We start from the raw sequence: 27,905 nt of genomic DNA, 5'->3' as shown, positions 1-27,905 counted from the left end.
ATCACAGCACTGATATAGAAGGATTGTGCCAATGGCTCATGATACTCAGCCTCAAGGTGGTGATACATGGGGCGACTTTTTGAGCAATGTTGCTTGGGCACTTTTTCAGTGAGAATGGGCAACAAATTTGGATACTTAAGATCAGTCGGGTGTCTCACCTGGTTGCCTGTTGATGGCAACATTGCTCAAAAAGTTGCCCCGTGTATCATCAACTTCAGAGTCTGTCCAAAAGTAATGTAAGCCTGGCACAATCATCCATGCTTCCTAAAGCATTAACACAAAGAGGAACAAAAACCAACTGCTTCTGCTGTAGTCGAGACCAGCTATTTCGAGTCTGAGTCCAGGTAGAGACCTGAGTAAATTGAGTCAATTCCCAACTAAAATATGTTAATATATTTTTTAAAACAACGCACATTTGTACACGTAGCCTTTCAAAGGTCTACACATGCCCTCTAGAAAGCTTAATTTTTTTCTGCGCTATTTTTCTCCAGAAGTTATGACCAATAAAAATGTCTTTGCACTCTTTTAATCTAAAGTTGCTGCTATCTCACATCCTTTTCACACAAACGCTCGTCAATGCAGCCGTTGTAGTCTCCACAATTTTGTTGTTGTTCTGTCTCTTTAGTTTTCCACTGTGAAACAACGGCTCGGTCCAGTGTTGCCACCTTGTGGAACAACTAATTAGTGCAAAACCAAGTCAATGCCTATGTGCAACCAGTTACAAAATTTGGGGGGTGCGTTTACAGTACTATTAAGGTGACGAAATTTGCATCACGTGGACCTTCTTGTACATGTAAAATCTGAAGTATACTTTAGCTTTTAGAGTAATAACTGAGACCAGGTCGACCGATAGCCTTGTGGGCAGCGCATCGACATAAAGCACCATTGTGTCCTTTACCAATCCTGTCCCCTCTCTCTCTCCCAGAGTTTTCAAGATGGCGCAAGATGGCGCCTGTGCGAGTGGCATGCCGTCTATCACTCCCTACTTTGTTTTATATTTGGCTGTTTTTATGTGCTCTTATACCCTTTTATCATACGGAGCCTGTTGTTTATGATCGTCAGACACTCCTGGACATTCGCAGTTGTTGCATGGATGGTTTTGATGCGGAATTGGGGAATTTCGCAGATAATACCTACAGTAGCACTCTCGGGGGCATTCCTGAGTTTCTTATTCGTTGGCCATTGGATGTTATCCCGAGGACCGAGGATCTGATCAGATTCCCGGTTCAGTATACGCCGGTCCCGACATCTCGTTGGCTCACATATATTCAGTCTAACTCCCTTGCTTCTCCCAACCTCCCGGTTCGACTACTACAGGATTCCGACACTCGGATTATTATTCGATCTCGTCCGATGGGAGTAAATTCTTCAAATCTTCGCCCTCTGAGGAAAGCTTCAGCTCCGGACAGCATTTTGCATTCTCCTAAAATGGCACTGATCAATGCTCTCTCCTTGGTCAATAAGACATTTATTTTACATAATTTTATAACATCTAACAACCTTGATTTTATGTTTATCACCGAAACCTGGATGAAGGTAGGAGATTTGAGCCCGTACTCTGAACTTGTTCCTAATGACTATTGCTTTTATAACTCTCCCCGTCCGGTTGGTAGGGGTGGAGGGTTAGCTGTTATTGCTAAAGAAAGTTTTGGAGCATGCTGCCAAATGCTACCCTCCATTAACCCTACAAGCTTTGAAGTTCAACTATTAATACTTGACTGGACTCAACCTATTGTCTTAGTCTTAATATATCGGCCTCCGCATTTGACGAAGGACTTTATGGAAGAATTCACTGAGCTTGTTGGGGATTTAATTATTACTTCAATCGGATTTTATTGTTAGGTGATTTTAATGTACATGTATGTTGTGCTTCGGATCACTTAGCATCTGAGTTTTTGAATATCATTGATTCTTTTAATCTGGTGCAGTGGGTTAAAGAACCCACACACAACCGTGGTCATATGCTGGACTTAATATTGTCTTTTGGACTCTCAATAACTGATACTGAAGTGATTGAATTACCCATCTCTGATCATTTTCCTATCATATTTAAAATGGCTCTTCCAGCTATGCCTTACATAACTGTCTCTGACTTAAAACAGGTTCGAGTGTATTCACCGCGATTTTGCGAGGCTTTCACTGAACGTTATAATGAAATCACTTCCTCAGTGTCCTATGAATCTTTATAGATCAAGATATTCGCTCCCTGAGACAATTAATCCTTAAACATTGTATGGTTGGAGATTTTAAATGCTGTTGCACCCTATAGGTTGCTAAAGCCGCAACGTAAAGCTGAGCCTTGGTTAGATCAAGATATTCGCTCCCTGAGACAATTATGTAGGAAAGCAGAAAGAAAATGGAAGAAAGACAAACTTCAAATATCCTTTACCATACTTAAAGAATGTTTATGGACATATCAGAGTGCAGTTAAGAAGGCCAAGTCTCTTTACTTTTCTAATCTGATCGAGGAGCATCATCAAATTCCTAGAGTTCTTTTTTCGATTATCAATTCAGTATTGCATCCCCCTGTACAGACTTTCCGTAATCCTACTAAAGCATTATGTAAAAATTTTCTAAATTACTTCGAGACTAAAATTATAAATCTAAGAGTTCAAATACAAGATACCAATGATGATAAATTGACCTCATTGATTCCATTGGCTTCTTGGACTACTTTTAATTCTATTTCCTTAGACTCATTAAAAGAAATACTTTTAAAACTCAAAAACCTCTTCTAGTCCCCTTGACACTATGCACCCCCGCTATCTGAAGTTAGTAATTGATATTGTAGGACCTGGCCTTGTAACTTTACTTAATAAATGCTTGCAGTCAGGGATTATCCCTGATAGCTTAAAAAAGGGCCACAGTGACTCCAGTGCTAAAAGAAACCCACACTTGATACATCTATCTTAGCAAATTTTCACCCCGTGTCTGTCCTTCCGTTTATTTCTAAGGTGATGGAAAAAATTGTCTCTCTGCAACTTCAGTCTTTCTTATCCACAAATCGTATATATGAGACCTTTCAATCAGGTTTCAAATCATTACATAGTACTGAAACGGCCCTTATTAGAGTCTTAAATGACATCTTAATGATTACTGATTCGGGAGCTTCTGTCATTTTAATCATGCTGGACTTGTCTTCAGCTTTTGATACTGTTGATCACGGAATTCTCATCTCCCGACTGGAGTCCTATGTGGGTTTAGGTGGAGTAGTGTTAAACTGGTTTAAATCCTTCCTAACAAACAGAACTTTTTTTCTGTTTAAAATTGGAAATTTTACTTCATCATTACGCAACCTATCCTGTGGCGTACCACAGGGATCTGTTCTTGCACCCACTCTGTTTTCTTTATATTTACTTCCCTTGGGATCCATTTTCAGGAAACATAATGTAGCCTTTCATTGTTATGCTGATGACATGCAAATTTATCTGCCTTTGACCAGCGGTAATGAGAATGCTGTTAGTAATTTATCAGCATGTTTGAATGATGTAAAGGCATGGCTCTCAAAAAACTCTCTTTTTCTGAACTCAGATAAATCGGAAGCTATTTTTATTTTTTGCCCCCCCGAACAAAGAAGACAATATTTACCTAACCTTGATCTTTTAAATTTCACTATCTCAGCAAAGGTTCGTAATTTAGGTGTGGTAACTGATAACAACTTACAATTTGATAGGCAAATTGCCTCGGTAGTGGGCTCTAGTTTTTTTCATCTGCGCTCTTTTGCCAAAATTAAATCTTTCCTATCCAATGCTTCTCTAGAAGTTGCTATTCATGCCTTTATAACATCCAGGCTAGATTATTGCAACTCTCTTTATTATGGGATTTCCAAGAATCAAATCTCTAGATTAAAAGTTGTTCAGAATGCAGCAGCACGTTTTTTGAAAGGAGGCAAAAAATTTGATCATGTGACACCGTTTTTGAGATCCCTTCACTGGTTACCTGTTCAATATAGAATCGACTATAAAATTTTACTACTAGTCTACAAATCCTTAAATAATCTTGCACCATCTTATTTATCGGATTTACTCCACCCATATACTTCAAATCGAGAACTGAGATCAGGAAACAAATCCCTCCTTCATATTCCTAGAACCCGCTTGAAAAAGAGGGGAAATAGAGCTTTTGAAGTGGTGGGCCCCACTCTATGGAACAATCTTCCTATTCATCTTAAAATGGCTTCCACTTTATCTGAGTTTAAAACAGCGCTAAAAACATATTTGTTTGGATTAGCTTTTAATGTGTAATTTACTTGAACTTATCTTTTAATGCTCTATATTTGATTGTTGATAATGATGTTGTTGGTTCATTATGTATTTTGTCATGATTACTGTACAGCACTTTGGTCGGCTAAAAACCGGAAGTAAATGTGCTCTAGAAATAAACAAACTTGAACTTGAACTTGAACTTTACCAATCCTGTCCCCCCTCTCTCTCCTACTTTTTTTCCTGTCAATATATATACTATCCTAAAATATATGTCCTATCCTAAAAGGCAAAAATGCCAAAAAATGATTGAGACCATAAGAGGGTTGAGTCTGAGTCAACACAGAGACGTGCATGTGGACTCTTTAGACAGTTTAAATAAGCTTTCCTTTAAGGCTCAATGAAGTCTGGTTTTGCTTCAGTGTCACACAAACCTGAGCAGCACACACACAGTGTGCTTCTGTCCAAAGACACAATAGCACAGAGCGGATCATATGAATCAATACAGACAGTAAAAACCTCACAATACACAGTCTTGTCTCTAGTACTACTGAGTACTGCCATCACCCATGTTCCCAAATTTATGACAAGTTTATGAAAACATGCTCTTGAGCTCATGCTTGAGACACAGTCTTGTCTCTAGTACTACTGAGTACTGCCATCACCCTTGTCCAAGGGCTTGCTGTGCCCATGGCCATCATAGCCAACTTGGTGTCAGGGTATTGAGGGATCTAATGGTTTCTCTGATCCTGCAACAAGGTCAGGTTTGCAAGTTATTAGATTAAGGAAATGTTGCAACACAGGAAAACTGTGTTCTCTTGGCACTCCTGGCCTCTGGGACAAAGCCTGACTAAAACATACAAGATAATTGTGTGTTGTCTGCCTTCTTTTTGGAAATGATCTCTGGAGTGTCCTTTGGCCAAGAACAGAGGTGTCCAGTCCTGCTCCTGGAGAGCCAACGTCCTGCAGAGTTTAGCTCCAACCCCAATTAAACACACCTGAACCAAAGCAATCAAGGTTTACTAGAAATGTCCTGGCAGATATGTTGGGACAAGGTGTAGTTTAACTCTGCAGGCCCTCAAGGACCAGGACTGGACACCCCTGACCAAGAGAAGCATAAGAATAACCGCAAGGTGCACCGCTTGTGTCGAGTCTTTGGAAATATTGGCAGGTACCTTCTGTCACTTAGTTAGGGTCCTTTAACACTACAGGAATATTGGCAGTACAGTGCCTTTCCTTTCAGTATGCATGGGGTACCGTCCTTGTCCCATATGATGTAACTCACTCTACCTGGATGAAGTTATTATCCACTTTGTGTACTGGAAGGAACACCTACTTCATCTCCTGGACAGTGAAATTGACCATAGAGGAGGAGAGAGCATTCACTCCATTTACACCAGAGCCTGTCCTGCTCACACGGGACATTAAATTGCCACTTATTCCCCAGATGGACAAGTTTGAAGGAGAACTGCAATGGTGAGCCATCTGTGCACCTGTCAGTTCTCCCTGGGAAATGGTGATCATATGGTCATGAGGGTAAGCTGGGTGGAATAATCAAACGCACCTGTCCATTGTCATAAGAGAAGAGGACAAAAGGAGTGTTGGCATCTCTGCAAGCCATGGTTTAACTCCCACAGGACATTTATTTCTAACCCTGTCTCTGCGAATACAGTCTTGTATTCTGACACTTATGAGCCATAATTTGTACGACCCCACTCATAGGAATTTGTATGATTTTTACTAAATCGTATGTATTTCAACGAGTTCCTCAATTCGTATGAATTTGTACGAATGACCTACCCCTAACCCCACCCCTAAACCTATCCGTCACTGTGGTCTAGGCAAATAGTACAAAAGCATAAGAGTGAGGTCATACAAATTCATACAAATAAGCCACCTCTGAAATATACGTACAAATTGGTCATAAAATAGCGTTGTATAAGCACTGAAACATTCAGTAGCAACCACCTAAAACAGCCTAAGTCGACTTTTATCCCAACTCCTTACAGGACTTTTAACCATGGGTTATGAAGTAGAGTAGTAAAAGCAGTAACATCAAATTGTGATTGTAGCAAAGTTCGTAGATATGGGAAGAAGGAGGCAGGAACCAGCAAACCTTTAAACCATTTAATAATAAAATAAACAAACACAAAACCTCATAAAACATAAATGAAAACAAAATAAATCCTAGGCCTGGTACTCTCTTGTCTTCCACTGTCGTCACTCCTCCTTTTATTCTTGCAGAGCTCCTCCTTGGTACTCGAGACCAGTGAGTGGCACAGGTGTTTCTCATTATCATTAAACTCCACCGGCCTCGCTCCGCTCCCAAGGCTCTCGGCCCCGCCCCACTCATCACAGTGATGACACAGGTATACAATGTAAACAAATGCCAAGAGTAAAATAGTGCCAAAATGTAACGGCATAAAAAGACAAAAATGCATCGCATCTTAATGCAGCGAAGTCCTCATTAAATGTTAATGTGCTTTGTACAGTTGCTGTTTTTAATTTCAGTGCTGAACTGTCACTGTCCCTCAATGGTGGAACAAGCATCCAGCCCCAACCCGATTTGCTTAAGCCACAAATTTTTATTTTTATTTTTTTGAAAATGATGCAGATTTATGCAGATGTTTTGTGACTGCTTATATTGCTGGCTTCCTAATCTACTTTGTTATTCCTTAGTCACTTTCTATAAAAGTATCTAATCAAATTAACATGTGTAAAAAAAAACGAATCCACGGCTTTTTCCACACCGCATGAAAAGACTTTGCTTCTTATTTCTTCCTCTTGCCGTCTCTGTTGTTTTTCTCTTCTTTGAGAGTTAAGATTACAGTCCTATTCCTGGTTATCACCATGGCAACTTGCATTAGGAGGCATCCTGAAAGCTAAACATGGACTTACAACAGCCTACATCTTAATGCGTAATGTCTGCAAGTGTTTGTGATTTTCTTTTTAGCTGCACAATGAGGCACAGTCTCTCCGGGTAACTGTGCTTCTCAAATGCCTGTTGATTAGTGTATTCTGACCATAGATACATTGGACCAGATTAATAAAATATTGGGTAACACTTCAGTTTAGGGACTGATTTCCTCTTAACCAGTTGCTTATTAACATGCATATTGCTAGCATATTTACTCTTTATTAGTACTTATAAAGCACATATTAATGCCTTATTCGGCATGACCACATTTTCAATCCCTTAAAGGGGTCATATGACGCTAAAAAGAACATTATGTTGTGTATTTGGTGTAATGCAATGTGTTTATGCGGTTTAAGGTAAAAAAAAAAAACACATTATTTTCCATATAATGTACATTATTGTTTCTCCTCTATGCCCCGCCTTTCTGAAACGCGTCGATTTTCACAAAGCTCATCATTCTGAAAAAGCGAGGTGTGCTGTGATTGGCCAGGTATCCAGTGCGTTGTGATTAGCTGAATGCCTCAAGCATGTGACGGAAATGTTACGCCCCTTAACATACTGTGATACCTTCTCCCAGCAGAACGAGACTCAGTCCAGCTGCTCTGCTCGTGCACATCCCATCATCGGTTCTTTTAGCAGTTCAGTCAATGTACTGTTAGGAGTAACTGAGTAACTCGGGATATTGGTTTATTTCGCGTCAGAGGGAGTGTAAGGCACGTTTATAAACCGAATAACTTAAGTTTTTTGTGGATTAGTGCATACTGGAGACGCGAACCATTTCAAATGATTTAGTTCAATTTGGTGAACTGGTTCGACCGGTTCACTAAGAAGAGCCAGTTAAATAGAAAGATTCGTTCGTGATCTGGACATCACTAAACGAGACAAAACCAATAAAACCCATTACAAACGAGGCATTTGTTGCATCCAGTGGGGACATAATTACTAATTATAATGACTTATACTGTCTTTTTACACTTTGCGTATCACGCTGTGTAAACATAAAACTATGTCTGCATTTGTGATCTGAGAAACAACTAACAACAAGCGCTACTCTACACTGCTCAAAACTCGCGTTTGAATTATCATTGACAAATTATTTAAATATAAAAAAAACGCTTTCACAACGAAACACACAGTGACTCCACAACATGGTGGCGGTGGCAATAGAGAGAATAATAGTTACGCCTTCTTTCTTTGTGTGAACATTTGGGCGGTGTTATGCAAATCTTCCCACATAATGATGTGGAAATGTGGGGGTGTGTTTAAACGAGGTGTTTTAGGAGGGTGTGGTTGACTCTTAACTTTTATAAAGAATATCTCTTTGGATTTGAGACTTTAGTCTTTGCAACTTTACAGATCTTCTTTATGCACCAAGAGCTTGTAACACTCCAAAGAGAAAGGAAAAATTGAAATCGCATCATATAATCCTACCCCATACCTAAACTTAACAACTACTTAATAATCAGCAAATTAGGAGTTTATTGACACAAAAGTCATAGTTAATAGTTAATAACAGAGCTGGATAGATTACTTACAAATTGTAGTCCACTACTGATTACGTGATGAAAACTGTAGTTAGTAATGTAATCTTACTCATTTGACGTAATGAATTATGAATACTTTTTAGATTACTTTTAGATTACTTTTTTATCAAACATGTTTTAAACTTACCATTACCCAGCACTGGTAAATAATGCAAAATATTGAATACATATGCACATCTATTTAGATTTATAAAGATGCACATGTTAATGTTACACCTTGTTTCACTTGTATGCCATATTGCATTTCCATGCAAAGCATTCAAACGACTGGATGTAATGTGTAAATAAATTAGCAAACGAAAATTAAAAACATTTTACCCAGATAATGTTTCTCCATAATTTATGAGATTCAGAGGTAATGCTTGAGCAATTTGTGGTACACCTCTCAAGATGCGCAAGGGATTATGCTTTAGATACTGCCAGTACATTGATGTGTACCTTCAAGTGTCTATTCAAAAGTTTAAAAAAAAAAATGCACATGAACAATTTAATACAGATGCCTACCAATATGAATGAGATCATCATGTGTTCCCCTTATAGCTAAACCTCATTAACACGGCTACCCTTATTTCTTTATCTTCCATGAATATATTCTTCAGGAAGAGCTATAAGCAAGCGTAACGAGTATGGCGCTGCCGCAGTATGTCACTCACTCTTCATAATCACCCATCTCTCTCTACCAGTCTCTCTCGCCACACAGACTGCACCCCATCTGTTCCCTGAGCTTTTTCTCCTCCCTTCTCTCCTGTAATCCTCTCTCTCGCTCTCCCTCTCCCTCTTGGCTGAATTGAATGTCCACCACTCCCAGCCAACACCCTAATGCTCCTGTCTTGTGGAGTCATAGGCACTGATTCAATTTAAGATGCTCTCTCTGTAGAAGAGTATAAAGCAGACGGGAAGTTCTCTGATTTGAACAAGCTTACTCTGCATATTTTGTATACTGATTTACAAAGCAAGCAAGCTTTATACTTATTTGCCTTTGAGCACTAAAGATTTCCTGCCGCCAGAGAGAATGAGATTATGAACATCGCTTATAATGCTATTGTTCCTGTTTCGATGGAAATACAGCAGCGTATTAGGCTATGATTACTTGTTATGCAACAACTTTTACAGTGTTCAGCTTGTGTTGGAGAGCAAATAGATGCAAAGCCTTCTCTGTCTGATTCAATGGGTGTTTACTGAGGCCTCTTTTACACCTGCTATCTTTCTTGTGTGATATGATCACAAGTAACCAATACGGGTGCAAAAAAGGTCCAAAACATTTTGTGATCACAAACTAAAGGGAGCATTTTAACATATTAAAATAGAAAACAGCTGTAATGTAGTAATAATGTAATAATAATAATTAGTGCTGTCAAACGATTAATCGCGATTAATCGCATCCAAAATAAACATTTTTGTTTACATAATATGTGTGTGTACTGTGTTTATTTATTATGTATATGTGTGTGTATTTATATATACACATAATAAATATACACAGAACACAAACATGTATTATGTAAACAAAAACATTTTTTGGAAGCGATTTATCACGATTAATCGTTCGACAGCGCTAATAATAATGCAATAATATTTCACTAAATTACTGGTTTGACTAAATTTTTGATCAAATAAATGCCGCCTTGATGAGCAGAAGAGACTTCTTTAAAAAATGTTCTAAAAAAATCTTGCCAACCCCAAAAGTTTTGAACAGTAGTGTTGTTACAAAACCAGTATACAGTATAGTTACAAAACCAGACCCTCCCTTTAAAAAAGTGGTTAAAGGAGTTGCATTTCCCATCAATAACATGCATCAATATCAGGTGTAAACAGGCGTAAGAGACTACAGAAGCATAGAAAGTATAAATCATTTTCAAAAACTGAATAACTGAAGGGATGTTAATGGATTGGTTTGTGGGTTTCATTGCTAATGATGTGAGAATAAGCACTAGTTTCCAGATGGTTGTACTGATGGATGTGCCCCCCTGCAGTCCTGGCCTTTATGGCTACACTCTCTGTCTGCTATAATGCCGCTTTAATGGCTCGTGGATCAATAGACGCTCTCACCACCCATAAAGCCCAGTCCATACATACAAATATATGTGAAACAATATGGCATACGTCTACATAATATAACATCTATAGTTCAAAACACTGATTTCAGAAGAAAAAATTATCGATGTTTGTCCATTCAAAATGCACTGTGATATACATCTGAGATGCGATTTGGTGTCTGAAAACATTATATTCAGTTACATTAAGTACTCTTATAGGAAAGATTATACGTTTATAACGTTTTCACACGTTTTCACACGTTTTCACATTTACTAATTATGTAAAGATTGTAGTGATGCACTGAAACAACAGTCATCAGTTTCTGATTAAATATTTTTGAAGGGATGAAATCATTGACCGAAACAATGACGTTTAATTAGTGTTTCTCTGATGGTGATTTTTGACAGTTTATTCATGTACACAATGTGGATAATTTACGACAAGTAAACATGTCAGCTGTGTGGATGTTTGTACAGGATTAACAAAACCGATTGCATGTTTTTATTCGATATACTGATTTGCATTCTTGGTTACACTTTAGATTAGGGAACACATTCACTATTAACCAAGAGTTTTCCCTCAATAAACTCAATTTGCTGCATACTGATAGTAAGTAAGGTAGTTGTTGTAGTACAGTAGTTATATTTAGTTATTGCATAGGGATAAGGAAGCTTAAATATGGTCATGCAGAAAAAGGCATTAGTATGTGTTTTATAAGTGCTAATAATCAGCCAATATGCTATATGCATGCTAATATGCAACTAGTTAATAATAAATACTATTCCTAATCTAAAGTGCTACCGAATTCTTACATTTCAAGATCAATCCTTTAGGGCTGATTTCAGTTAATGCATGAACAAAACTTGATAAAACATTATTTACTAGCATTCCTCCCATCCAATAAATTGCGATAAGCTTTGTTCTTTGCTACTTTTGATATGTCTTATAGATTCTGTCAATTTGTTATGAAATTGAAACAATAAATAGTTTTTGGTGCTCTTTAAAGGACTAGTTTTGCAAAAGTTACTATTCATATACTCACCCTCAAGCCATCTAAGATGTAGATATCTTTTTTCAAAAAAATGAATACCCATTGCTCTTCACAAAATATCGAGGTCTTATGAAGCGAAACATTTGGTCTGTGCAAGAAACTGAACATTAATTAGCCTCAGACAAACAGGGAAATCAAATTATTTTCCACTAACTGGTTCTTTCAGACAGTTTGTCTATTTAATCATGCAATGGCCTAACATATTACACAAAGCACTCAATAATGATGTGAAATGTGGATTTTTACATGTCTAAAGCATATAAAATGAATAATCTAGTCTTCACCAACTCATATGAAGTTCGTATCAGCTTGCATCGTATAATTTTCTCAGTTCAACGAATGAGTCTGTAAAAAACAGCATCACAGGATCATATATGGCAGTATTTTGGCTCATTTTGAGTTGAAGTGACTTTCAAGCATCCGAAAGTGAGTTTTGATTGAGTAATTTGTAGATCTGTGCTGCAGATTTGGTGAACTGGTTCAACTATTTCACCAAAAAAGAACCGGTTCAAAAGAACGATTCATTGGCAAGCCGGACATCAGTCCAGACTGTTTACCCGAGGCTATGAATTACAAGTAATAATATTGTAAATAATGTTTAGTTTCTTGCACATACTGATTGTTTTGTTTTATAAAACCTTAATATGTCATCAGAAGCCACGGGTATTATATATGATTGTTTTGACCGGTAGCCACTAACCTGCATTTTGTGAATAACAAGCACCATGATTTCAGCTAAAAACCACTCATCTACTCAAGAAAAAACTATATGTGACCCAGGACCACAAAACCAGTCTTAAGTCGCTGGGGTATATTTGTAGCAATAGCCAACAATACATTGCATGGGTCAAATTTTTTGATTTTTCTTTTATGCCAAAAATCATTAGGATATTAATTAAAGATCATGTTCCATGAAGATATTATTTCCTACTGTAAATATATAAATACTTAATTTTTGATTAGTAATATGCATTACTGAGGACTTCATTTGGACAACTTTAAAGGTGATTTTCTTAATATTTTTATTTTATTTATTTATTTGTGTCCTCTGATTCCAGATTTTGAAATAGTTGTATCTAAATATTAACCAATCCTAACCAGTTTTTTGGTCCATGGTCACATAAAGGTCAGTGGTAAATACTGAATTTCCAATTTCATCCCAGAATTTTAATTTCGGTGCATCACTAAAGATTAAAGTCACCCATAATATCCCCCAATCCTGTGTAAGGTCAAGAAACACTCACCTGCATGTTCCTCTTGCTAATTTGCTGGGTGATGTGCGCCCGTCCCGTGCTGGGATCCACACCCAGCAACGGCACCACCGCCTCCCCGATGACATCATCCCGTGCAAAGCGATCGAAGCTGAGCACCAGGAAGTGCAGCGAGAGCTCGGGCAGTGAGCTGTAGGGGATGCCGTAGAAGGTGAACGTCTCATCGAACACGGGCTCCAGAGTCTTCCTCAGGACGCGCGTCTTCACCCGGTGCTTCTTCTCAGGCAGGATGGTCATCTTCACATAGGGGTCGGAGCTGCCCGCCTGCTCGTCCACTGCGGGGAGCCCCTGCGCTCCTATGATGGTCACGACGAGGGCCTTCTTGGGGAAGTTGTAGTCGACAGCCAAACTGAGCGTTCCCAGAGAGGGGGAGTCGAGACTGTGGGGCGACGCCGTCTTACTGGGTGCTTCGCTGCTGCTTCCAGAGCTGCTCTCCATACAGCAGTAGTCGGCCCGGATGGGCAGCGCCCTCTCCAGTCTGGGAGGTCCCACAGGTGGTACCAGGTGGTTCATCTGTAGGTGTGGGGTACCACCTTCAGGATCCGCATCCACAAGAAGCACGTCGCCGTTTCGGGACCCACGACCCCATTCTCCCAACAGGGAGCCCGATCCTGAGCGCCGGCCCACGCGTACGATCTTCTTGCTGTTGCTGAGGGTCTCGGGGTAGATGCTGATGCCTTTGAGCATGTGGATGAACTTGTAGGGAGGGTCAACGGGTGGGTCGTAGGGGCCGCTGGTCAGCTTGTACGCGCCTGTCATTTGACGATATCGCCGCTGACAGCACGTCCAGAGGAAAACGGCCACCGTCACAGAGACGACCAAGACCCCCGCACCCAGAAAACCCGCAAGTACTGGGGACACATCTGAAAGAGACAGAGACAGAGCGTTAGATCACTTCAGCAATCAGCATTTACACTGACAAGCATTTATTGTAATCTAAAATAAACATGATTGTCATTTATACCGAAACTTGTATCATGTATTTAAATATACTTGTAATGATGAAAGGGCAATTTAGTACTTTTAAAATATTTTAACTTTAAATGTAATATCAAAAAACACTCTAGAGTTAAAATTATAAAACTGCCTTGTGTGACCTTGAACCAACACATAAAACTAGATCTCACAGCAAAGCACAGAAGCATTTTGCAGTTTGCAGGCATCCACTCGTTTCAGAAAGGCAGTTTTTCCCCTCAGGCTGAAGGTTTAAGATGCCAGAATATTGCAGGAATGGAGAAAAGCGATCATTCATACTGCAAGCCATTGAGTTGCTAAATGAAAAGTTTAAAGCCATCGTTTTAATTTTTGTGTTAGCATACTCTAATGTGTGGTTTGTACTTCTAATATGCATTTTGGACAAGCAACTATATGTACGTCATGAATTTTTATATACAAAATAAACATGCAGAGAACACCAACCATTTTAACATGAATGAATAGCATAACCAAACCAAAGAAAGTAATTTTATGCAGAATATCCTGCAATCTTTGCATATTAGGCACAAAGTATTTTTACATGAAAAAATTACACACGCCACCTTCAAAATTTGTATTCGCATCATTACTGCCGCAGAACTCTTAAAAGAAGTAATTTTCATCATAACTCATTATAATTTCGTTTGGACTGTGACCCGCATTCACAGAGAGTTGTGGGTGATAAAGACTTGGATGAGGTTTCTAGAGAAAACATCTGGTCTCAAAGTGAATTTAACAGAATAACAAACATGGCCTTAAACTGAGGTGAGAGACTGACCCAGTTAGTTAGAGAACAGAGAAAAAATAGCAGTAGCGCTTCAGGTCAGTTCAGGCAAAGGTAAAAACATGAATATGAAAAAGGAGATTTATGGAGTATAATTACAGAACTTGTTCATAAGGGAGAAAAAGCACACTCAAATTAAAAAATGAGCTTTCTAAGTATTGAAATTATCCATGTAATGTAAAACAATTTTCTGGGTATTGCAGGATAATTCTTGCTCTTGGCTGCAGCTTGGATTCTTTCCTGTTTAATTCATTACTGTTTGCTTCTTGCTTGTTCCATAGCCATTTGCTAGCTAATTGGACTGATGCTGAGCACAGCAGTTATATTTATGATCATGGATTCGTCATTACAGTCCAAGAGAGGATCCACCAGCAACATCCACCTGACTGAAGCATTTACTGTTCACACAGACCCAATCTCAACACACAGACGTCTCTACTGTTTCATTAAAAGAGGCAAAACTGACAGCGCCAACAGAATCTGCTCATTTATATTGCTGTCATAACTGGCTCATTAAAACACACATCCCCCAAAACGTTCAAATGTCAGCAACAGACCATAACAAACATAACCAGGGCTGGCAGGTGCAGCTTTCACCCCATGCTGCAGGGCATTCAATTAGGAAACATCACACTGTGGGTTCCCTCTGCCCAAACACCTTTAATAACAGACACAGAAACACGCTAATGTCCGGAGGCTTTAGGACAACATGAAACATTAGCAACCCAAAGTTTTACTTCAATAATGTAATGCATTTATGAATGGAACAAGCAGGCTTGTGCTCCCAGATTTCACCTAAATGCAACTGCCTTCATCCTGAATATCAAAGTGTGCTGGCAGAAAGATTGTATTTTAAAGTTGAATGCAGATGAACAACACAACAAAGTTGTAATTATGAGTGGGAAACTTTAAGCTCAGAGTTGGGGGCAAATTTGGTAAAGTTGTTTACACAATTATTGTGCAATAGAATATAGAACAATTCCATTTACAGCATCTTTATTATCTGAATGAAAACATCAAGCAAAATCTCACCCGATGTGCATACTTTATTAATCATTTTGTGGATGTAGAGTTAAACAATTCAGAACAAGCCGTTCACGGAATCTGTAAAATGTGACATCACATTCTATAAGCCCCGCCCACGACTGTTGACGGACACTCCTGAATTAGCAGAGACCCCGCCCTGAGTGAATCACACACAATCCTCAATGTTTATCTTCAAAGAAATCTCTTCTTATTACAGCTATAGAAGTTATTCAGTCTAGAGCAGTGAGTGATTTTCAGTTTCTATTTTATTATTTGGGTCATATTAACAGTGCAGACAGCAGTTTAGGTTCTGTATATTATGCTGCTGTCACTTAATACACAGATCTAATATAAACGTGATTTCTTTTCGATAGTTTAAGCGCAATAAGACATGAAAGAGAGCTTAGTTTAGTGCTCACATGCCTTGTGACAGTTGCTATCTGTCCGTGTGCTTCGGATGTGTGCGCTCAGAAAACCGTATATCTGAATTTTAAACTAATATGGTTTAAAACGCATTATTTCAGCACGATAAACACGATAATCAAACCCAAACAGATGTTTTTTAGCAGAGTATCTGAGGAATGAGCTGTAATGGCGCAGCTCTATTCTGGAAAAGGGGGCGGGGAGCAGCAGCTCATTTGCATTTAAAGAGACATGCACGAAAACAGCGTGTTCCCGTTTCCACTCAAAATAAGCAATTTCAAAGTTATATAATAAATGATCTGAGGGGTGTTTTGAGCTGACACTTCTCAGACACATTCTGGGGACTCATGAGACTTATATTACATCTTGTAAAAAGGGGCATAATAGGTGCCCTTTAAGAAATGCACAGTCGGTTTTAAAAGTGCTTTCTTTGATAGACTGGCGTCCACTGGCTCCATTTTCTTTATCATTCCCTTTCTGTAACATCCTCTTTCATTTCTCCATTTACTGACTTGACACTCTTCCCTATTCTCTTTTTGTTATATTCATTTCACACCCTTCTTACTTCGCCCCTCTCTCCTCCCCTCCACTTCTCTCATCTCCTCTTTCCTCTTGCCAAACTTCGAACTCAGGGCTCAGAGCAGGTCGCCGTGGCAACGACAGGTCCCTTTCTTTGCTCAAGGCAGTCAGAGCTGACTGGAATTGTGAGTTGGGCCCAGCTTCAGTGAGCTGATGAGAACAGGATGTGCTCTCCTGCCCCGCACAACAGCCTCCTTAAGGAAACAACAGCCAATGGGAACACAGAAATCAACCACATGCCCAAGCAACAACACACAACGATATCGTCTAAGGAGACAAGCCACCAAAAACACTTCCTGCAGAAAATGTACTTAAGATTAAATATTAAAATTAAAATTAAATAAACTACAAAATTACCAAGTTATAATTACCAGGCTACTTTCAGAAGTAGAACATGATAAAAAAATGGCTGTAAATACCATTTTTTAAAAATGGCTACTTTTAAAACGAGTATGTGTTACAGAAATAATATACTTTAAAATAATATACTTAAGTGTGAACTGAATGTAATGTTTTTAGACACTTAAATGAATATTATTAGCTATTTAAATTCCTGTATGCATTTTAAGTAAATTTTTTATCTTCATATGTAATTTCATCATTGCTTTTTGTCTTTGAAATATGGTGAAATTTACTGCTGAATGTACTGACAAGCATTTATGGTAAACTAAAATATACTTCACTTCATTTCTATGGAAACTTGTATGTCATGAATTTAATAATTTTTATTATACAAATAATAATAATATTTGTAATTACACATTTGTAATAATGAAGTTGCAGTTTCGTACATTAAAATATATTAACTTAAATGAAACATCAAAATACACACTACAGTTAAAAGTATAATCAAGTACTTTACATGTGCTTTATATGTTAGTCATCAAAAAAAGTGTACTACTTTAAAGCATGACAAAAGCTTATTCAAAACAATGATTTAAAGGTCTATTTAAGTGTGTTAAGAAACAGTGATGAAAGTGTCTATCTTTCACATTAAAGTGTCTATAAGTGCACATTAGTGGCCTTTTATTAGAGTAATATTAAAAAATATGTATACATTTAAGATTTTAAGTAGCCTACACTAAAAGTGTACATTAAATACAATTAAGTGAACTTCTTTTTCACAAGGGTAGAATCTAAAGTTGAGTGGAAAGAAAAGTCAATTGCCTGTTTTTAATATATGAAGCTCATAGAAGATCACACTGAATTAACTTTCAAATCAAGCAGCTTTCTGTTGGTGAATCTGTTGTGAGCAACTGTTCTGACAGTAAATGTAGTTGCTTTAATGTAAACATCAGTAATGCTCTGCTGGCCTCAATCTGAGAGGATGATGGTGTGTTGCATGTCTATTACTGATCAAGACCCTACAGGTTTACAGAGACCTCAATTAAAATAATGTGATAAAATATATAATCTAATATATAATCTTGCCTTGTTAGTTAATGAGTGGTGGTTGTTCGTGGAAAACATAAGTGTTCTTTTATTTTTATCTGCAAGTACAATTTATTATAAATATACTTTATAGATTTCAAGCACACTAAAAGAGCACATTTAATACAGTTAAGTGCACTTATTTTTCACAAGTTTATGACTTGGGTCTCTGCTTAAGTTTAAGTCTATGGGTTTTTTTAATGCATTTTATAAAAAATTGCATGGGAAAACAACATCACGCCGCTCCTCAGTAAGTCACATGATTTGAGGCTAAATACTTCAGTACAGTTAAAATCCCTAAAGAATTAGTAATAGTGATACTGATGCTTGCATTAAACATTAAAGCTATAATTTCAGGTACCACAAACCCGTTCTGCACTGAGAGTATGAGAAACATCCAAACATTTTGTGGAATGATCTGAACATAGTCGTTTGATAATAAGAGGAGACAAAGAGATGAGAAAGAAGGAGTGAACTATAGTGGGGGAAAAAATATATATATATATATATATAAAGATACTGTGTGGCAGACGGAGAAGAAAGAGAGAAAGGGAACGCTAGATTAAAAAGAACAGAGAGACATAAGACGTTTGAAACTCCTGATTGAAAGCAGCATCTCTGACACAGAAATCTGTCATTTTTCAGTCATGTGACTGTAGAGTAAAAGCATCACTCTGACGTTTAAAGACAGCACAGATGTTTAATACTATTCTGAAATGTTTGAACCTGACTTCGACCCCATTGGCTTTATATTTCCTGTCATTCTGGATTTCTGTTTTTGCCTCTTTTCTCCCCCCCGCCCTGCTTCAGTCCACACAAAGGCCGGACCCTCCCCGACTCGACTGGATGCAGTACTCCCCCCGGAGGGACTCCAGATCACATGATGTCACTCTTGGCTGCATGTTTAAAAGCCAGCTGCTTCTGTTGCTTAGAAACAACCCCTCTGAGAGAAAAAAAAAAACATTTTGCCAGCTTATACACTCAACTCTTGCTTTGATAATTGCTTTATAAATGAAAAATCAGTGTCAGAATTCTAGCTGAAATCTGATATTGTAGTTACAAGGAAACAAGTATCTTAATGACCTCTGAATAACTAAGCGGTGGTTGCTAAAGTATTATTGCTCGTGTTTATAGTTATGGATTAAACAAACACCTAACTATTAGTATTACACCGTGTCCTAACTACGCGTTACGTGACAAGATTCCAGCGACCAGCAATTTGGGTGTCCACACCAGCAATGTTGCCAATTGCTTTCAATTGAAAGTAGCTAAAACTGGTAGCTAAATGTCACTAGATGACATCATAATGGCAAATTCACTGATCTATATAAAGATGAATATAGATAAGTGGGCAAGATGAGAACTTAGATAAGGTTTGTCCGAGAAGTTGCTATATTTGTCCCTAAACTTTTGAAAAAAGTCTGAAAAAGGGGGAGGGGAAGTCGCTAAATCTAGCTACAAAATTGCTAAATTGGCAACACGCAACGCGACGCAAACATCACAGCCAATCAGAAGCGTGTGTGGGCGGGCTCTCTGCGGAAGTGCACTGCACTCGCAACAAAATCATTTATTATCTAATCTTATTCATAAATATTAAACCTTTTTAACATCATTAAATGTACATACTGAGTGACTGATAACATCTTTGTCATGGAATGCCCTCGTTGGTTCGCAGTGAGTTCACAGGTTTAACGGTCATATTTACTTTATTTTCGAGATCTGAGGTAAACTATCTATTGTTGCTTTCAGTATGGCTATACTGGAAAGGTCACAAAAAAATATATTTAAACTCATATTAGAGACTTTTAACTTTGAATAAAGCACATAATCACCTGAGATTATCTACTGTCGTATAGTTTGTATGTTGCTGTTCCAGCCACAACGTTGCGAAAAATAGAAACCGTTTCTAAATTCAAAAATTCACGTGTCGCTGTCGCTGCTACAATTAAAAACTTTGATTATCATGGTAAAGATACCTTTTATGGTGTTGCGGTGTCTTGTCATGTGTAAGTTAGTTAGGACACAGGGTTACACGTTTCTGTTACAAACATGAATGAGACCTCAAATCAAGTGAGCTGTTTTCAGTAATAGTAATATTATTAAAATTTGTCATGTGGATGAAAAAAATGGGTGCAAAAATCCCAGACTTACATTAAAGGAGCCATAACCTCCTGTGAAAAATAAGTGCACTTAACTCTAAAAAAAACACACAAAAAATCTACTCCGTAATGAAAAAGTATATTTAAAAAACTGTACTTCAAGATTATCTAATATTACTGAAATAAAAAGACAATTAAGTGCACTTGCATAGAGACACTTTCATGACTTTTTCCTAACACACTTGAGTAGACTTTTAAAAAGTGCACTTTGTAACAACATCAAATTAAATGTATTACTTTAAAGTACATTTTAAATCATTACATTTTAATCATCTTTTGTCATGTTTAAAGAAGTACACTTATTTTAACGTGTTGCCTAACATACTAAAGCACACGTAAAGTATTTGATTACAATTTTAACTTTAGTGTGTTACTCATTATTACATTTCAAGTTAACATATTTTAAATGCACTAAGTTGTAACTTCCGCTTTAAAATACATGACATAAACGTTTCAATAGAAATGACATTATAGTACATTTTAGTTTATCGTAAATGCTAATCAGTGCATTCAGCAGTAAACTTTAACCATATTTCAAAGACAATAAAAGCAATTTTGAAATTAAATCTTAAGTCCTACACTCTCAGAAAAAAAAGGTACAACAGCTGTCACTGTGGTGGTACCTTTTCAAAAGGCACACTTTTGTACCTTTTAGGTACTAATATCTACACTTTAGGTACTAATATGTCCCTTTAAAATACCATTATGGACTCTTTTGGTACAAAGCTGTGCATTTTAAAAATTACCGCCCCAGTGACAACTTTTGTACCTTTTTTCTAAAAGTGCACTTAAGTAGGTAAAAATCACTCTTAAGTTAAACTAATTACATTTAATGTAAATTAAACTATAACACATTTTTATTTAATTGCAATTAACTTTAAGGGTCTGAAAATATTACATTTAGTTTGCAGTATATTCTTTTAAAGTATATTATTTAAAACTACACTTAAGTGTCCTTTTTTCACAAATGTCATCTGGTCTCTGATTGGTCAAAAACCAAACTTGACCTAAAACATCTTAGTAACCACTTAAGGCCAATTTATACTTCTGCGTCGAGTGTACGCCGTAGTGTACGTCGTAGGCTACGCACATAGGCGACGCCGTCGTGAGCATTTATACTTCTGCGTATGTCTGTTTTGCTCTGCAGTTACACCGCCGAAACGCTAGTTGACGTGAGCGGGTTCCACTGTGTTTACGTTCCTCGATCCTCGCGGGCTTCTACGAACAATGGCGACTGAAAGAGAGCGGATCATACAGATGGCTGTATTTCCTCACTTCTTCAATTAATCGCTCGGTCACTTGGTCCATTTCTATGTTGGCTCTTCACTGAATTTCGGAATTTAAAAATGGCGGGCGGTCCAGAGTGCAGAAGATCATTCCGGAAATGCGCAGGAGGAAACGTGATACTACCAAGCCGACCAATCACAGATCTTGCAGTCCGCGTCGTCGCGACGCGTAGTTACATTTTTGAGGAGGTGCGCGTCAGGGTACGGCAAAGGGTACGACGTATGGTACACGTCAATGCGTATGCTACGCCGTACCTACTACGCGCACCCGACGCAGAAGTATAAATTGGCCTTTAGTAACACACTAAAATGATTCAGTACACCTTAGCAACCAGCATAGCACAGTGACAGTGACACACGCGAACATCCCTTCTGTTTTATTCATTACATTTGAATTTTAAATGCGACATCTCTTAATGCTCCAGAATGTGCGGCGGTCTCTCAACAGATATTAATGTACGTCAGCACAGCTCATTCCTCAAAAAACCAATACATTATCTGCGCCAAACACACGCCTCTGATTATGACACCCTCCATAATGTGCTCCAGACGCACAACCATGAGCCCAATGAGTGTGTACGCGTGTGGGCGCACATGATTAATAAGCTGGACAAAATAGCCCACAAATGAGAAATGATGGCTTTGTCTGTAGTCACCGCTGAGCTGGACGGCAGGGTGGAGTTCGTGATGAGTAGAAATGAAGAGAAAGCAGGATGGGAAAATGATGAGGTTAAGAAAAGAGCATGTGCTTGTGGCGGAGCGGACAGGTGTGAATAATGATGCTCAGCACTGCTAGACTCTCAGCTTTCGCTCGTTCTTTTGTTTTCGTTCATACGCCACCCGCAGTTTTGCTCTCTGTTCAGCAGGATCACAAAGAGGTTTAGTTAGCTGCCATGTGAGGACGGTGTATCTCTCCATATCTGCTGTCCGTGGTGATATGACAGCACCAGCAGGGTGAGGACGAGGATCAGCTGCAGTCGTGTTGTGGAGAGACACTGTGTGCTGGATTTCAGCGGGGACAGAGAAGACGTGTCACTCTGACACCAGTCACACGCATAAATCAAGCCATTGTTCAATCACTGCAGCTACACACACACACACACACACACTTCAGAGAGAGAGAGAGAACAAGACATAGACACACTCTGCAGATATCTGTGATGAGCTGAGATCAAATATAGTCAAGGCTAGAACTTCACTTCAGAGCCTCTCTGTCTTCAAAAACAACTCTCGAATTGAATTATTAATTATTTATCACTCTGCAGTGAAAAGAGTTGAGAAAGAATCTGTTTTAATAGCCATCTAACAGTCCAAAAAATAAACTAAAATAATAAAATGAACAACACCTAAGTTTTCCATCTAAATCGGTCCACATAAGACATTCAGCTGCAAAAAATGTTAACTTACAAATGTGCTTCATGTGTAAATTATTATTTATATAATTTAATAGTTGAATAATGCTTAAATATTTCTATTATATGTTTAATAATTAAATTTAAGGCAGAAATGCCATTTAACATCACAAAATCAACCTTAAAACATCGTTAAACAAATAAAACTAATAGCATTAAACTCTTTATAAGGAATTTATTGCAATTGCTTAGTTTTAGTTTTGTGTTTTATTTACTGTATATATATATATATATATATATATATATATATATATATATATATATTGGAGAATGTTTTACAAGAAAATAATATTTCAGTTTTTTGACAGTAATTGTTATTGTTTGTGAAATTTACTAGCAATTTCTATTAGCAGTTTTACTAGTTTTTTTATTGTGCAGGTATAGTATAATAGTATAATGCAATTCTAAGCTAATCATTTCTGAATGTTACCAAGAAAGGCAGTTTTTAATCAGACTCATTCAAGAAATATGACGTCACTTTATCTGCGTTTGCTGCCAACATTAATAATCCCAATAAAACGGTGAATCTCCATTAAACAAGCAAAAGAGAGCTGCTATTGACGTTTGAGACTCGACCCGGTCACCTTCCGTCCTGAAAGCATTTTCTTGATCCTATTTTGCTGATGAAAATGATGTCCTGCAAAGTCAATCGATTCTCTGCTCAATCAATGAAGGCACTGTTATTATCTGAGAGGACATGACATATGATTAATATTGATACAGACTCAATCTGACACAATTCAGAAACCAGGTTCTTGGTTGGGTGTTTTCAGTAATTTACACCCTTAACCAGGTGTGAGGTGTCTTTTCACACTGAACGCAAAAAAATGCTTACATGGTGCAACAAACTCAGAATGTAATGCTGTGTAATGTACAGTTATGTGGAAGTGGGCCAATGATATTTCAGTGTGGTTGTGGCAATACAGTGTAAACCACATATCTGATAGTTTGTGTCCTCAGTATCTGTCATGTTAAGATACAGCGATATACAAACTTGTTTTATGTCATATATTAGTATTCTGAAGTGTCATAACCAGGCAATATACAGCAAAGTTATTATTAATAAAAGCTCTTCCTGTTAATCAGAATATCAGTCCTACCGTTGTGAAAAAAGTACACTATTGCATATTTTAAAAAGAGTACTTATGGAAATAATATACTTAAGTGTGAACTGAGTTTCATGTTTTCAACACTTTGATTAAATGAAAAAGTATTATAATTTACATTTATATTAAATGCAGTTATCTACACTTTAGAGTGCTTTTTGACCCACTTAAGTATGTCTTAATTACATCTTTATATGTAAATTCATAATTACTTTGAAGCGTACTGCTGAATGCACTGATAAGCATTTATGGCAAAGTAAAATAAACTTTGAAATTTGTATGTATACATACATTTAAATGTATTTTAATTAGACATTTTTAAAAATAAAGTTGCAATTTAGTACATTTAAAATATATTAACTTTATATATAATTTTGGATAACACACTACAGTTAAAGGTACAATCAAGTACTTCACATGTGCTTTAGTATACTAGCCAACATTAAATTAAGTATACTTCTTTAAAGCACAAAAAAGGATTATTAAAATATCTGACATTACTACAAAGTGTGCTTTTTAAAAGTGTACTTAAGTGTGTCAAGAAACAGTCTTGAAAGTTAGCTTACGTGGCCTTTTATTTAATTAACATTATATTATCTACAAATAAAGTATATATATATATATATATATACACACACACACACACACACACACACACACACACACACACACACACACACACACACACACATATATATATATATATATATATATATATATATATAAAACATCTGAAGTACACTACAAGTGCTCATTCAGTACAATTAAGTGCACTTTAAGATATATATATATATATATAATTATTTATTTATTTTTTCTGTGGTGTTCTGTACTGGATAGCGCCATGTCCACAGTCAAATCTCATTGTCCAAAACCCCACTTCACACATGTCCTAATTTTCTATTGTTATTTTCTATTGTAACATAAAACAGCATTTTTGCTTTAAGAGTGGGCAGACAAATCACTGAAGACATCTTCATGGCTTCAGAAATCCTAAATCTCTGTTTATCTGGCTGGACTGTTTCTGGTTATTTTCCTCTCGAGCGCACATCTTGCTGCTGATTCTGTCTCCAGGCAACTCCCACACGCTCACTTGTGATCCAAGATGCCTCAGACGTGTTCCTAAAATACCTGACCCACACTGCATCACACGCATCCACCAGGAAACGCGTCAGAACTCTCCACCTCCCCTGGCGCATGACATAACCCCCATAAACACTCGCACAAAACAGCTAATCAATCTGGCAGATGATGATAGTTATCATAAATAAAATCTTTTCTACTGAATATTCTCAGCCATGTTCTGTTTCTGGGCAGTCCATTAGGCTACAGTATATTTTCATATTATTTTTTATATAAGCCTATATTGTATTATAGTCAGTAGGCAACTCAGGCAACAGTGATGGTTATTTAAAATAGATATTTTGCTACTCAACTTAAGTGGTGTTTTTGACATATCATAACTGTTTAATCCTGTTAAAACCATCTATGTTCTTTAGTATAAAAAAGGCCCAATAATAAAAGACTGATGAGAAATAAAACATGGTCATTAAAGGTGTATTATACAGATATTCCATTATCCATAACAAAGCCTATCATAATACATTAGCACATAACAGGCTACTTATATAGTAATATATGTGACCCTGGAGCACAAAACCAGTCTTAAGTAACACAAGTATATTTGTAGAAATAACCAACAATACATAGTACGGGTCAAAATTATACATTTTTCTCTTATGCCAAAAAATCATTAGGATATTAAGTAAAGATCATGTTCCATGAAGATATTTTGTAAAGTTCTTGCCGTAAATATATCAAAACTTAATTTTTGATTAGTAATATGCATTGCTAAGAACTTCATTTGGACAACTTTAATGGCGATTTTATCAATATTTAGATTTTTTTGCACCCTCAGATTCCAGATTTTAAAATAGTTGTATCTCAAACAAACCATACATCAATGGAAAGCTAATTTATTCATGAAAATTGACCTTTATGACTGGTTTTGTGCACCATGGTCACATATGCTACATAGTAGACCACATGTGTTCGTTGTAGGCTACTGTTGACTGTGGAATAGGCCAGTGATGTAGGCTATAACTGTAATTATTTATGAAACGATATCGGAATAATTACAGTACAGATTATATGGCATTATGAATATCGTTGTGATGCATGATGTACGGATGGTATTCTCCATGTGCCAGCTAGGAATAAAGTGAATAAAGCAGCTCCAGCTGATGCTCGCGCACTCCACAGACATGACGTCATGCACGCAGTGCCACAGCGAGGCGAGAGTTTAGCTGATCTAAACGCGTCTTCTCTATAGAAAATACACTTATTTCTACTTTGAGCCTCTGTTAAATGACATCAATCCTCATATGACACAGCGTGTGTGTAGATAAACACGGCATGCGTATGTCAGGTGAATGTAGGCTTCATGTGCTACACTTTACGCTTTACACTTCATCGAGGATATTATTTTTTGATGATTTTATAATTATTTCCTGCCCCCATTCACTATAATACAATATAATATAACCCGATATAAAATGGCCTATATAAGCTACTGTAAATAACGAACAGCTTAGAATATTTAGTGAAAAATAAAAAATAATCCCATTAACCTAAAAACTGATTCCGAGATGAATTAGGAACCGAATAAACAGGTGACGAATCATTTAAGATGGTGTTTCTATAGCGTCCCAATGTTAAAGCCCGGATCGTTACGTAAATATAGATAGATTCACTTACCATAGGTTGGTTTTAAATTATTCATCTCAGCCATTTTGAAGTCCAGTAGCTTGGCTGTGAGCAGAAAACAAAAAATAAAAAGCAACGGGAATGAATTTCTATTTTATTTCCATGAATCTCTCCAGGCCGATCCTCAGCTGAATGGGTGGCCGAGCTGTGGATGTTTTCTTCTGTGCCTGCGCGCTCCTTAAGGATGCGCTCGGTGACGCGCCCGCGCTCCCGCCTCCTCCTCCGCTCCAGATGCTAGTGTGATGATGATGAAGAAGATGATGATGATGATGCTCAGGGCGGATGCAGCCCCGACTCAACCTAAAATCTTATGAAAACCCTTCAGCTCCCCCTACAGTCTACAATGGGGCAAACACAGAACCTGAAGTTATTATATTATCTTACATCATAGCCTATTCTTATAAACATTATTGATATAAATTATGAATTACGTCATATTTTATTTGTAAATACACAAGTTATTAATGTTAGATTAATAAGTACATTTAAAATGTAACATACCAGTTATATTATTGTATGAAACTAAATATTAATTCAATATTTATATAAATATGAACTTTTCGCAAATTAATGAATTTTCGTGTCTTTTCCAGCTGTGCGTGATTACTTTTAATTAGTGCTGTCAAACTATTAATCACGATTAATCGAATCAAAAATAAAAGTTTGTGTTTACATAATAGAGGTGTGTGTATTGTGTTTATTTATTTTGTATATATATATATATATATATAAAAAAGATAGTATGAGTTTTTCTTCTTTTTATAAGATAGATAGATATAGATATAGATACACACACACATGCATGTATATACTTAAAAAAATATGTTGTTTATATATTAAATATATTTATATATAATGTAAAATATAAGAATATAAATATATACATGTAAATACATGCAAATATTTTCAAAATATATACTGTATTTTATATATATA

General features: G+C 37.1%; 1 protein-coding gene across 1 annotated transcript in view; it reads right to left on the bottom strand.

Moving 5' to 3' along the window:
* syt11a (synaptotagmin XIa) overlaps positions 1-27,211 on the bottom strand; it is a 31,009-nt gene extending 3,798 nt beyond the window's left edge. The window contains exons 1-2 of the mRNA XM_042744750.1: positions 26,961-27,211; positions 12,996-13,885 (exon numbers count right to left, since the gene is read on the bottom strand). Of these exons, the coding sequence (XP_042600684.1) occupies positions 12,996-13,885; positions 26,961-26,994 (924 nt within the window). The 5' untranslated portion in view covers positions 26,995-27,211. The remainder of the gene's footprint in view (positions 1-12,995; positions 13,886-26,960) is intronic.
* Positions 27,212-27,905: the final 694 nt, after the last annotated feature.

Source organism: Cyprinus carpio, chromosome B19 (genome assembly GCF_018340385.1).
Source record: "Cyprinus carpio isolate SPL01 chromosome B19, ASM1834038v1, whole genome shotgun sequence".
Classification (NCBI taxonomy): Eukaryota; Metazoa; Chordata; class Actinopteri; order Cypriniformes; family Cyprinidae; genus Cyprinus; species Cyprinus carpio.
The sequence above is the reverse complement of the archived record's forward strand: the minus strand, read 5'-3'. Positions and strand labels throughout refer to the sequence as shown.